The following is a 14,028-nucleotide window of genomic DNA, read 5'->3' as shown; positions in this document are numbered from 1 at the left end:
CAGCTCTTCCAATTTTATGGAAGTTTCATAGGGAAAGACTTATTTGTATAAATGAGTTGTGGAGTGTCAGTTCAATGGAGTGCATTGGCCTTCATTCTAGCTGGAAAGAGCAGTGTGCTATCTTTAAAGTTTCTTCAGCTGCAATCCACACTAGTGATGTTTCTCAGTGGCCTAGATTTGAGAGAGTTTGTGGCAACTGGGGTGGGCTCACCAGGCTATTTTTCAGGTTGAGGGCAGATGTATGCACATGGTGGATCAGCCAACTTGGAGTCTGGCTTGCTGAAGTTGGAGCCACGCAGCTTTTACTTTGGCTAGGAACATGGGCATGTGGTTGCTCAGTCAGCCTAGGGACGTTTCTGCCAGGGGCAGTCAATGGGGCTGTTTCTCACACCCTGAATGTAGGCACAATGCTGCATGCCTGGCCTAGGGGCACATTTGCTGAGAGTGGCCTACAGGGCTGTTTATCATCAGGGCTATGGCACAGGTGCAAGTCTGCTTGGCAGGACATGTGCCTATGAGGAGTGGCCCATGGGGCTGTTTTTCAGGCCTGGTATGCAGACGCACAGCTGCTCAGCTGGCCTGGAGGCATGTTTGGTAGGGACACCTCACAGGGCTGTTTCTCAGGCCTGGCACATGGTTATACAGCATCTCAGCTGGCCTGGGTATGTGTCTGCTGAGGGTGGTCCACGGGACTCTTTCTCTGGCTCAGGACACAGGCATGTAGCTGCTCAGCCAGCCTGGGAGCAGCCCATGGAGCTGCTTCTCAAGCCCAGTATGTGGGTGCAAGGCTGCTCAGCTAGCCTGGGATGTCTATTAGGGGTAGCCCATGGGGCCATTTCTCAGGTCCAGTTCGTGGGTACAGAGCTGCTCAGCTAGCTTGGGGGTATGTCTGCCAGGGGTGGGCCCAGGGCTGTTTCTCAAGCCCATGACGTGGCTGCATGACTGTTTAGCTGGCCCAGTGGTGTTTCTAGAGGGAAGGGGGTGAAAGTATCTTTATTTCATACTTTATTTTGCAACTCTGGGAGTGAGAAATATTCCATCCCTTTATTTTACTAAATTCATCTGTACAAGGTCCTAATCCTGCCAGATTTAAAAGAAATTTAATGTCTCTCAGCCTAAACCTTACCTGCTTGGTGAGTCATAAAGCAATTACTTGGGAGTGCCTTTGAAAATAAGAAATACTGCATATTTAAACATAGTTCCTGTACTGTAGGAATTAGTAACCTCATTTGGGATTCAAAAATACACACATAGGAAGTTTGAGCAACCTAAGAATAGAAAAATAACATCACAAAGGGAAGGATAGTTAAATATTACAATGCATGGCACTGGCTCAGAAGGAAGATGCCACCAGGTGCTAGAATGACTTGGATCACGAACTGTTTATCTGACCCTTAAGCATGAATAAGATTTTAACAGAGGAGGGAATCCAGGTGTGGGAAATAATAACCTAAAGAAAGGCTTGGAACTAAGACAAGAATTGTGTTCAAGGCCCAGTGAACTGACCTGGCTGGAAGAAAATGTTCATATTATACAAGGCAGGAATTTGGGACACCTTGAATGTCAAGGAGTTTGAATTTTATCCTATAATGAATGGCAAGTTATTAAAGGATTATGAGCAGAGTGACCAGCTCAAACTAGTGTTTATCTCAAATATGTTTCAGATAAATTTAGACCTTAGGGAGCAACTAAAACAATCCAGGTATGCAAAGAAATGAATGAAAGCAGGGATTGAAAGATAATGACCTTATCAAGAGTAAGAATCAGCATTGCATTGACTAGGCTCCAAGATTTTGAATATTGGTGACAATGAAGTATTTGAACAAAAAGGGTAATTCTATAAGACAGGACAATTTTTAGAACAAAATGATTTTAGACAGGAAGTTGAATGATCATACCAGCTAATGATATTTATAATCAATCATTAAAATCTCAAGTTCAGTCTGAAGACAGAAAAGCAAAGGGTTGTGGGCTGACCTTGGGCTGCAACTGTATTTATGGGTTAGAATGAAATCACTATGGAAAAGCGAAAAAAAGAAATGGTACAATGAGTTAGGTGTCACATGGAGGCCTTTGGAGAAAATGTTTATAGTCTCATGATTCTTGGCTTCAATAAGAAGGCTACATTCAAAAAACAGGGAAAGTCAGGCCAAAACTTTGTTTTCAGGTTTTTTAATGACAAAATATTCCTAAATCAACCTTTTATAAATAAAAATTAAATACATTTCATCTGAATTCACAAAGACAAACCCTGCTGCAAATACTAAGTACAAATCATTCTGTACTGGACATGGCAAATCTGATTTAGTACAAATTCAGTTTTTAAAAGGAGCCTCTTTCCAAATAGTGTTCTTATGTAACATTTAATTTTTCTGCCTATTATTTCAATGACACACCTAGTTTTTGCTTTTCTAAGCACTGTTCCCTACATTTTTAAAGCATATTTTATTTCAGAGTGCAACAGAAACTAGCTTGTGGCCTATTAAGCTACTAGGAAGAGCATCATTTATGCCACTGTATGCCTTCTTAGGCCATTTATCATTTCTCTACACTTGATTGCTCACTGGCTATTCAAAATTGGAATGTGATACAGCAGTTCTGTCTGAACGTGTACCAACCTGAAACTCAGATGGCTGAACAATTTCTTATTTTTGTTACCAATTTTAAATATTGTTAAAGAATTCTCAAAGGAGTAAGGTTAATGAGCAAGATTAAAATGGCAGCAGCAGATCCAATTGCATTTTCTTTTTCATAAGCCTAAAAGCATCGTGGTGTGTTTCAGAGCTGCTTCCTCTACAAATTCTGCATCCACATTGTCACGTCCTTCAAAAGGATACAGGGCTGGAAAAAAATGGGGAGGGGGCAGGGAAAAAGGGTTACTATGGGGCCCTGAAACATTTATAACTTTGTGCTCACAGCTCATTAAAATCATAATTGTATTTCAGTAAAATGAATTTTTTAAGAATATGTTCTTAAATTTTATTAAACTTCAGCACCAAGAACATTTGCATCAACCAAATGGGCTTTAAACCTCTTGACTCTTTTAAAACTTCAGAGGTGATTATTTGGTAATTTACTCTAGGTAGTAAATTGGGTACTGCTAATGTAAACCAATTGCTATAAGGGCCTACTTGTATGTTAAAAGGATTTTGGAAAGAAAACAGTTCAAAGAAGTGAATAGGGAAGGACTGATGTGTCAAGGGAAAAGTGGAAAGACCCTGAGAACAGGGGAGTAAATTACCTTGATTGGAGGACTCTATATCTGTCAGAATTTCAATGAAGTAGTTCAGAGGCAGAAATTCTACACTGAACGATGATTTGTCAATCATAGAATTCCGAGGCTAAAAGGGAAACCACTTCTGGTGTAAGTAAGTTGGTTCTCCACAATAAGCACAATTTTAAAATAAAGTGATAAGAACTGTAATTGCTGTCCATACAGATATGTTGTCATGGGCAAACAGGATCCTAAAAACATTTAGTTGGCTGTGCTTGCAGAGAAACTCACTCACCTGTTTCTTGTAGTTCTGAAGCAGTCGTGTCACGTGGTTCCGCGAAATGATGTTAGAACTCATAGGATGATCCCAAAGTCTACAAATCTTCTGACCAATAAGCTATTATGCAAATTGAAAAAAATGTAGAGAATATACCGCACACTATATTAAGTAAACATACCTTATATCTATTCATAATTTTTAAAAGTATTATTCCAAAGTAGCTGGTTAGTCTAAGACAGGCCCTTGATGATTAAGGACCCTTGGAGAAATGCCATGTTCCTATGAAGTTTCTATGAAGGAGTAAATACTCTCTCAAATGCTACACTGAGGAAAGTGGTTTATACACTGATATTGCTAAACCCTTTTACTGAAATGGAGTTTATCTGCTGCTCTTCAAAACCAGAGATGGGCATGCCAACGCTGACGTTTTGACAGGAAACTAAAGGGGTGTGGGCATGTTTATATCAACTTCTCTGCCATTCTCTTGCCTAGAGTATTTTAATTCCCTAAGAGTACTGGGGAAATAAGCAAATTTGGAGACCAAACTAAATATTCAGCAATGTTTCCCAGAGAGATCTAGCTATGGAAAAGATGCTTTGTTTTCTGTTCTTGCCTTTGCTTCAGTAAGCCTGTTGAGTGAGGGGCAAGGGCTACTACAGAGCAGGGCGATTAGGTCCAGAAAGGCAACAGACAGACAGCCGTTCGTGAGAGGACAGTGCCAGAGGTGCAAGGCGTGTACACAGCAGATGGAGCTGGCTGAGGCTCTTCAGGTCAGGAAGTTTGCAGAATTACAGGCTCGGAAGACCTTGCTGTGGAATTTCATATTTTCATAGTATCTCTGACTCTGAGTGTTGATATTCCCTTGTGTTTCTCATTCTTCCTTTGACCTGGGAATGTCTTCCTACCATGGTGGAAATGCAGTAAAGGGAAATACAGTTCTAGAACCTTCTGTCCTCACCTGTATTCAAATGTATCCAAGTTAAATCTGTTTAAATGCCAAAAGCACGTTTCCCCTCTCCCTCCCTCTCAGACTCAGATGTAAATATTAGTGTGGTTTCCTAAGAGGCAAAAATGGCTTAATGTTCTCACTGGACTGTGCCAAGGCAGGGCAGAGCCAGAGAGCAAGTGCTTTGTAGGCCAAGTGGGAAACAGCTGACAGAGGGCTGGGGATGGGTGGGATTTCTTGGAAGCGTTGAAAAGTGAAACGATTCAATTGACTTTAACCCAAAGCAAGTAAATGCTCTTTTTGCAAGAAGAAATTGAAGGAGGGTCATGCCAAAGCTTAGGGAGAAAATAAAATGTAACTCAGGATTACCGGAGGAAGCCGCACAATGATACTGAATTTCAGTTTTTCATTTTTCTCTGTATTGTCCAGATCTACAAGAAAGTTAGAGACTGACAAATGAAACAAATACCCATTTTGATACTTCAGCAAGTTAATATTAATACTGGAGCGGTTCATCTTGATAAGACATATCCCAATTGTGTATTCTCAAGCTAATCTAACAGCATTTTGGAAATTTTACTCTGACTCTCTGAATAAAAAGGGATTTTTCTATAACAGGCTGCCAGGTACAAAGCAATTTTATTGACTAACTTAAAACAGAAGGTACCTTGAGGAATGACAAATGTTTTCATATAAACAAAAATCATCTTAAAATACAATTGAATAATTTGAGTGATTATACTACAGAATTTAAAGTTCAAATTCATTTAATTGCCCCTCTCGATAATTTTCCTTGCATTTCTAGTCTAACTTTGAGATGACAGAGTTAATCAGCTGAAAGTAAGCCATTTCGTGACATTTTCTTGAGAAAGGAGCCTGCAGAGGCTCGGAGCCTCAAGTGCCCTCTTGCACAGAAAAGGAATCTAATAGTTGTATGTGGATTGAAAAGTCCCTTAGGACCTCGTGAAGGGCTCAGACACTTTAAATTGGCCCAAAAGATGATTACAGGGAATGGATTGTGCTCACAGGACCAGCTGTATAATTTGTGGGGCTCAGCACAAAATGAACATGAGCAAGCCCTTGTTCAAATATTACTAAGAATTTCAAGATGTAATGCAGCATTAAACTGAGCAGGGCACTCTTCTGAGTGCAGCCAGGCTCTTTGTGACTGCACAGGTTGCACACCCAAGAAGCTAGCCTTGGTGGTGCTCAGGCTGGAACTAGCACTCTGGCAAACTCAGGGCTTCTTACCTTTCATGAGCCTTATGACAGCTGTTTCAGTGAGAAGCAACACTCCACTGTCAATGCAATGCAGCAGGTTATGCAAAGGGAGACAGTGGACCCCGAGGATGGTGTGCAGAGTATGAAAACCTAGGATGAGAGATCCGGAGGGTAAACGCAGTCAGCCAACATCTCCAGCAGCCCCGAGGGAATGGATTAGATCATGTTAATAAAGCACTTAGTTCAGTGCTTGGTGCCTGGAACCAACTGAATTTCTTGAAAACAAGGTCCAAGTTTCCTTCTGTGTATTATTCATAACTAAATATCATGCTAGGTCTATAGTAAGTTTCCGGTAAGTATACAATCCTTGCTCCTTGGGTCCCTTCCTGCACAAAAACAGAGCAAGGCCTACTCAATGGTTTTACAGTTTGATATGTTTGTGATTCTACAGTAAGATAGCAAAGGAGTACAGAAGCATTTCAGACTTCAGATGTCCAGACTAAAAGGTTGTTGGGATGAGGACCATTTTGCTGAAGGGAAACAAATTTGGACCACAAGGCAATAGTTCATATGGCTGATCTCTGGGTATGCCCTAGAGAAAGGCTTTTAGAGTCTACTTGGACTAAAGTACAGAAAAGAAAGTATTAAGACAATATGGCCAGATAGCAAATTTATAGGAATTCAATTGAAAGGTAGGCATTCTCAAGCCTGTCTCATGGGTAGAGCTACCCACAGAAACCCAGATCTCTAAGTATACTACTACTGACAACAGATAAAAACATCATGCATGGGAGAAGGTATCAGACCAGGAGAGAATCAAAACAGCTCTCTTGGAAGTGATGGCATTGGCGGGGAGCTTCAAAGGATAGATGCAATTCCTATGAGTGGAAATGAGTGGGGACAGTAGAAAAAGCCAGGTTTGGCATGAGCAGCCCTAGGCCAGAATCCTGCTGTATTACTCACCAGCTGCAGACAACTAAGCCTTTCTGAGCCTCCATTTCTTCATCTCTAAATTGGAACCACCAGTACCTTTCCCACAGGGCTGCTTTGAGAACTAGAGCCAGGTCTGTGAAGAGCCTAGCATGCACTATAACAATAGCGACCCATACTGGACACGTACCAAGGCTTTCAACCTGTGTCCTGGCTCATCTGATCCTCATACAAAACTATGGGGGTGGGAATTACTAGATTCCCATTTCATAAACGGAAAAACCAAAAGCCAAGATTCACAGGAACGAGGAAACTTGCCCAGGATCACAGAAATAATAATGTGTAAGTTGAAATTTGCATCAACTGTGTGATTGTAGAGTAGGCTTTCAACCATAGTATCACTGTTAATAACTGGCAGCTGTGTTAATAGAACATGAACAGAGGTCTGAAGATAAGAAAGCATAGGGCATATTCAGAAAATAGTAAATGATCCAGCTGGGTTGGAATCATATTAGAGGAGAGAAAGATTAAGAGGTAAGGTTGGAAAAGCTAATTTATTCAGCACATCCCTTCCACACACCTGGCAAGGGGCTAAGAGTATAAAAATAAGCAAAACAGGCACAATTGCTGCTCCCGTACACCTTGCAGTCTGCTGGGGGAGGCAGACAATCAATTACAAAAAAATAGACATTTAAAAAAATGTGACCAGTTCGGTGCTTATGAGTGCAGGTGACAGAGGTTGAATGCTGAATGACAGAGGCTTATTAATTTGAGAGACTTTGAGGAGGTAATGAAAATTTTTAGGCAGGACAGAAGATTTACCATTGGGATATTAATATGGCAACAGGCAAAGAATGAGTTGGAGTAACAATTTGCTACAGAAGGTATGAACACCTGTAGAGAAGCTATTGCCTGAACGTGGATAAGAGGTAATGGAGGTACTGAATCAGAGAGGCATGGTGACATGTACAGGCTTTGCAACTGATTGAATGTGGGAATGACAGAAGAATCATAGTCTACTCTTGGGAGGGTACCTGACAAAAGGATGATGCCCAACGAGCAGGGCTTGAATTCAGAGAAATCATGGGATTTTCTCTCTCTAAACACATGAATCACAAGCCATGGCGCACAGTCCTAAGTCCTTGTAACATCAAGGGTCAGATGAAGTACAGGCTCTGCCCACAAGCATGTGTTGATGGGCTAACAGGATGAGTCCACTAGCTTCCCTGAGTCCAAAAAAACGCCACTATTTTACTAGTTAATTAACAACAAAGTTTTTCAAATGGATTTGGAAATTCTTCACAAAACTTAGTAAAAAGTAACAAAATTATTTCTGAAGAAAAGTTTACACTAGATTATTGATCCTATTGATTTTCTGGATTCAAATTTCCCTCTCCAGCCCTGTGTTCATATCCTAAAGATCCCTGATGACCCTTCATCCTCTATTCCCAGGGCACCGTCCCAAGTTCAGGGACCCGTTCTTGGCCTCTGTACATCAGCTCTGAGCAACAGAGCAAATTGGCTGTAATTAGTCATCAGCTCCACCCAACTTTAGTCTTCATCTTCCAGGGCTCCTGGCCTCCTCTAGCCAGCAAGTGCAATACAGTTCCTTTTTTTAAAAGCAAATGCCCTAGCTCTAAACCCTGACTTCCTTCTTGTGTTCCCCATCCTCTTCTTAACTTTAACCAATTCATGTTACAAGTCTCTGACAATTGTAACTCAAATAGTCCTCATTAGTCCAATAGGCCTGGAAAGCAAGCACACTTATGCATGTGCATATAGAAACACCCTGAATTCATACAAGCATGCACACACACACATGATCCAGTGTCACCTCCCCCCCCATTTCCATGTCACATGATGGACATAAACATTTAAGAGAAAAGGAGAGAGCATGGAATACTATGCAGCCATAAAAAAGGATGAATTCATGTCCTTTGCAGGGACACGGATGAAGCTGGAAACCATCATTCTGAGCAAACTGTCACAAGGACAGAAAACCAAACACCGCATGTTCTCACTCATAGGTGGGAATTGAACAATGAGAACACTTGGACAAGGTGTTGGGGGGAACATCACACACCAGGACGTGTCGTGGGGTCAGGAGCTGGGGGAGGGATAGCATTAGGAGAAATATCTAATGTAAATGACGAGTTAATAGGTGCAGCAAACCAACATGGCACATGTATACCTATGTTACAAACCTGCACGTTGTGCACATGTACCCTAGAACTTAAAGTATAATTTAAAAAAAATGAGAAACACCTTTTCCTTACCTGACCCACAGACACAAGCCATAAGTCTACTTATAATAATTCTCGATCACTATGGATAATATCTTTGTTTTCCCTCCTTATCCCTGTGAAGGAATGTGAGTTGGGTAGAAAGTGGATTTTTATGATCTCCAGGCATAACAATGTCCCCAGTAAGTCAGTTTCATTTATTTTCAAAAGAAGCTTGAATATCTGTAATGAACAAATCTGAAACTGTCAATCTATTTCCCTACCAAATTTTTTGTGTTAACAACAAACAATTAAGAATTTAAGCCACAAAGGTAGTTTTCCTGAAATCCTTCACTCTTTCTAGGGTGTACCTCATAACTCATATTCCATTGGGATAATTTTAAACCATCCATTCCCCTCACGAATGGTCCCTTTCAACTCCATTTGTACTGCTACTACAGACAGACATTAAATAAGGTAGATGAAGAATGAAGGATTCCAAATCGTATCAGATGTGTCATAAATGCAGAGCAGCATATGCTGTAGGGATTCTTTAGGCCCATAAATAGCCCATGTTTCAACATCAACTAATTCAACTGGAATATAAAATTCAAGAAGCAGCATGGATTTTGGAGCCAGACTGCCTGGATTTGAATATCAGCTCTGTCACTCAATAGTTAATATGACTTTAGGCAAATTACTTAACCTTTCTGGCCTCAGTTTCACCATCTATAAAATGGGAATAATATTAAGTGGAACCACATGAAAGTGCCATTTTTGTTGGCCAAAAAATGGTTGGACACTGACAATTTAATGTGGTCCAATTTAAGTTTCTACCAGTTACAGTTTTTATGAAAATTAAGTGTACTAATTTGTGTGTACTTTCAACAGTACCTGGCACAAAATGAGTATCATATATATGTTGGCCTAAAATGAAGGAATGAACAAATGATGAATGGATGAATATATATGAATGAAGTAACTAAAAATCAGCTGATATGTAGTTACAGCTATCATAAAGTTTAACACTCATTAGAACTTATGTGCAATAATAAACCCATTCATATACAGGCAACTAATCTTCAAAAGCACCAAGAACACACAATGGGGAAAGGATCGTGTATCTCTGATAAATGGTGTTGGAAAAACTGTCCATAGGCAAAAGAATGAAATGGGACCCTTATCTTTACCATAAACAAAATTCAACTCAAAATGCATTAGAAAGTTAAACATAAGACCCGAAACTGAAAAACCCCTAGAAGAAACATAGAGGGAAAGCTTCTTGACATTGGTCTTGGCAATGATTTCTTGAATATGACATCCAAAGCACAAACAATGAAAACAAAAATATGTAAGACAGACTACACCAAACAAAAAAGCTTCTGCACAGCAAAGGAAACAATCCTGGGCTTTTTGTGGGGTGGGGAGAGGGGGAAGGGATAGCATTAGGAGATATACCTAATGTAAATGACAAGTTAATCGGTACAGCATACCAACACGGCACATGTATACATATGTAACAAACCTGTGCATTGTGCACATGTACCCTAAAAGTATAAATATATATATATACATATATATATAAAAGGAAACGATCCAGAGTAAAGGCAAAACCTACAGGATGACAAAAAGTGTTTGCAAACCATATATCTAACAAAGAGTTAATATCTAAAACATATAAGGAACTCAAACCTCAATAGCAAGAAAACAACCAGATTAAAAAATGGGCAAGGGACTTGAATAGACATTTCTCCAAAGATTGCAGACAAATGGCCAACACTTATATGAAAATATGCTCGACATCACTAATCATCAGGGAAATGCACATCAAAACCACAATGAGATATCACCTCACATCTCTCAGGTTGGCTACTATCAAAAAACCACAATCTAAGTGTTGTCAAGAATGTGGAGAAATTGGAACCCTTATATGCTGTTGGTGGGAATGTAAAGTGGTACAGCCACTGTGGCGTACAGCATGGAGTTTCCTCAAAAAATTAAAAAGAAGAATCAATATATGATCCAGTAATCTCATTTCTGGATAAATATCCCTAAGAATTGAAATCAGGATCTTGAAGAGATATGTATACACTCCCATGTTTATCACAACATATTCACAATAGCCAAGATAGGGAAACAACCTAAATGTCCACTGACAGATGAAGAAAGTGTAGAATATACAATGGAGTATTACTCAGTCTTAGAAAATGAAATCCTGCTCCGTGTGACAACATGGATGAAACTTCAGGTCATTACACTAAGTGAAACAAGCCAGTCACAGAAGGACAGATACTGCATGATTCCACTTACATGCAGTATCTAAAGTAGTCAAACTCATAGACACAGAAGGTAGAACAGTGCTTGCCAGGAACTGGGGAGTAGGATATAAGTAATTACTGTTCAATGGTATAAAGTTTCAGCTATGAAAGATGAGTAAGTTCTAAAGACCTGCTATCCAACATCATACCTATATTTAACAATACTGTATTGTGCATTTAAAAATTTAAGAGGGTATCATGTCAAGTGTTCTTACACAATAAAAAAATGAACTGGTATGTAATGAGCACAAGACAGTTTATAGCTAACAGGGGCTTATTTCTCATAATGGATACTGATTTCTATGTACATCTTCCCAACTAGACTCTTACTAATCTTTGTAATTGCACTAATTTCTAGCACATTACCTGTCATGTCATAGTTGCTCAACAAATGTTTGTTGACTAAATGAACAAATGACCAATTAAATGAATGACTGCATATACATCTCCCCAGGATGTTTTGTGGCCTGACTTGATCCTATTTAAAAATTCCAAGGGAATTTTTTAGCCTCCAAGCACATAAGAATCAGTTCAATTCTTGGCACCAAGCCAGACCCACTTCCCAGTGTTAATCTTCAGACATCTCAATCAGATAAACTAGGCCTGGAGACATCAGAGACAGAGCTCCCTGAATTAGCTCTACTGGTTCAAATTATCCTAGAAAGCTGCATGGGGTAAGCCTAGATTCCCTAAAGTTAGTAATAAGCTACATCATAGTTTAGTAGTCAGAGGAGCTGTGGTCAGCAGAGACCAACCCAACGACCCATCACTCACAGTGACACGAGATACACAATTTCTCATACACAAGTCTCATCATCAAACTTACAATGTACCAAAGGCAAGGGCCCATATGAAGAAGAAATAAATTTATTATACCAAAGGACAAAAGAGCCAACACTTACCAGGAGGCAGAGGTAAAAACAAACTGTTTGTAGCTTCCAGAATCCTGGTCATGATGTGAAAAACTGCAAATTCAGCAGCACTGCCACGACTATTGCTGGGTAAAAAAAACAAAGCAGCATGTCAGCCAAGGAGCTCATCTGTGATGCTCCATTTGTCCTAAGCAGTGGCTTTGAGTATTACACAAGGGTTCATGCTAATCATGAAATGCTATGCCTTGTAGAAAGCCCCATAAATATGACTGTGACCATCAGCCTAATGCCTAGAATTTAATCAGAGTAGGAACATATGTTACACATTGTATTAAGTGAAATTCCCCTTCTTGGCAGTACTGGGCTCATTTGTCCCTCCCCTGTCACCAACCATGTGCCAGGAAAAGAGGATGGATAAAGTAACAGGGGCATAACTTTTTTTTAATTTTAGCTTTTATTATACATTAAAGGGTACACATGCAGGGGGGCATAACTTTAAATGCTGAGTACAGAATTAAGCTAGATGGTGTTGAAGCTGGTGAGAACTGATTTGAACAAGTACATTTCAAAAGTGTTTTGCTAAAACAGAGTTGTTTCCACTCTTTGTACACCATAATAAAAGCGAGAAATACTTGCGTACAAGTGAAGAACCCAGGAATGAAGATTATGTTTCCTCCAACTGGTTTCTACGATGTGGCAAATGAGATCCAGCTGGAGGGTGAAGACAGTCCATTAGCCATTGCTCCATTCCTTCCCTCAAGGGCCCCACAGCTAGGCCTCCACAACTCAGATAAGCATTTCAGGGCAGGTGGCATTCAGGCTGCATCCAGACACACAACTAGCCTTTCTGAGGTCAATTCTGAAGCACTGAACCCAAAATGGAAAGACTGAAAATGTGCACCAGAATCTAACAAAGCATCCTCTGTGTGGGCAGTGCCCCAGCTAAGCCTCCCCAGCCCAGCTAACTGGCCCCACCACTCACACTTACAGACCCTCATCCATCAGTGAAGGTAAAGTGCTACAGGGTTTGCTCTAGGCCTGTCACAACGCAAGAGCCAACAGTGGACAGTCAGAAGAAAAGAGACACAGAATGGAGGTCATGATCATGAGCTGTGAAGTAAGACTGGTATCAAGTCCAGATTCTATACATTACTAGTTGTGTAACCCTACACAAGTTACCCACCCTCTCCAAATTGCAGTGTCCTCATCTGCAAAGTGAGGGGAAATATTTCATAGGGTTGTTGTAAGAATTGGTTAGCACACTGACTGGAACTAATCAACCAAAGTAGGTAGCCTTCTTTGTCTTAGAGCTTTATCCAGAAACCCATTCTAACGCTGCAACAAGTTTGCCAGCAGAAGAGCAGTCCCTATGGAGTTATCAGCCACGAATCCACACATTGTGTGGGCTAAAAACGGGGCAAAGCAGAAGGATCTCCATAGACTCACAGGCAAACGCTATCCTCAATGATACAGATCCTCAGTTTCTCTTTGGCTGAAATCAAGTAAGTTAACATGTAACCAGTATAATCAGGTTCTGCAGCAACTTCCTTGCATATGTTTTAGAAAGGATGCCAGCCACTCTCCTTAGAGGGGAGCAGAAGGCATGACTGGTGGCTGCTGGGCAGGGGCAGGGAGATGCGGCCTCAATCAGTGACTGCTGAGTCAATGTCAGGGACCTTGAGTTTTGTGAGACTTCATATGTATCATTTCTGGGCCTATTGGTTCTACAGGCTGTTAACACAAACTAGTGTTAAAATTTATGTTATTAACAATGGAGAAAAATGACGCTTGAATGGAAACCCTTCTTAGCACTTTGGGAAGTAAGATTTCAAGTCAACAGAAATAAAGGTGATAGGTGGATGTGTTAAATCACTGTGTGTTGTGAGTTTAAAAAAAAAAAAAGTTAATGTCAACATGGGGAGGATCAGTAACACATTCATCAAGTGAGTTCCTTGGTACAGTTCTATGGAGAAGGAGACTTAAGAAAGATTCAAATCCCTGATTATAAATATCACTACATGAGAA

General features: G+C 40.3%; 1 protein-coding gene across 16 annotated transcripts in view; it reads right to left on the bottom strand.

The window, feature by feature from the left end:
• Positions 1-2,156: 2,156 nt before the first annotated feature.
• Positions 2,157-14,028, bottom strand: part of GSAP (gamma-secretase activating protein) — a 100,325-nt gene continuing 88,453 nt past the window's right edge. For 14 of the 16 annotated variants that reach the window (XM_055283449.2, XM_055283451.2, XM_055283454.2 and 11 more), the window contains 7 exons: positions 12,644-12,714; positions 12,034-12,128; positions 5,692-5,811; positions 4,810-4,871; positions 3,510-3,611; positions 3,242-3,341; positions 2,157-2,841 (listed from right to left, as the gene is read on the bottom strand). In XM_055283449.2, the coding sequence (XP_055139424.1) occupies positions 2,750-2,841; positions 3,242-3,341; positions 3,510-3,611; positions 4,810-4,871; positions 5,692-5,811; positions 12,034-12,128; positions 12,644-12,714 (642 nt within the window). In that variant the 3' untranslated portion in view covers positions 2,157-2,749. The remainder of the gene's footprint in view (positions 2,842-3,241; positions 3,342-3,509; positions 3,612-4,809; positions 4,872-5,691; positions 5,812-12,033; positions 12,129-12,643; positions 12,715-14,028) is intronic. The other 2 variants (XM_055283455.2, XM_063641536.1) reach the window with 1 other exon arrangement.

Source organism: Symphalangus syndactylus, chromosome 6 (genome assembly GCF_028878055.3).
Source record: "Symphalangus syndactylus isolate Jambi chromosome 6, NHGRI_mSymSyn1-v2.1_pri, whole genome shotgun sequence".
NCBI classification, from domain to species: domain Eukaryota; kingdom Metazoa; phylum Chordata; class Mammalia; order Primates; family Hylobatidae; genus Symphalangus; species Symphalangus syndactylus.
Note: the sequence above shows the minus strand (reverse complement) of the source record. Positions and strands in the feature narration are given on the sequence as shown.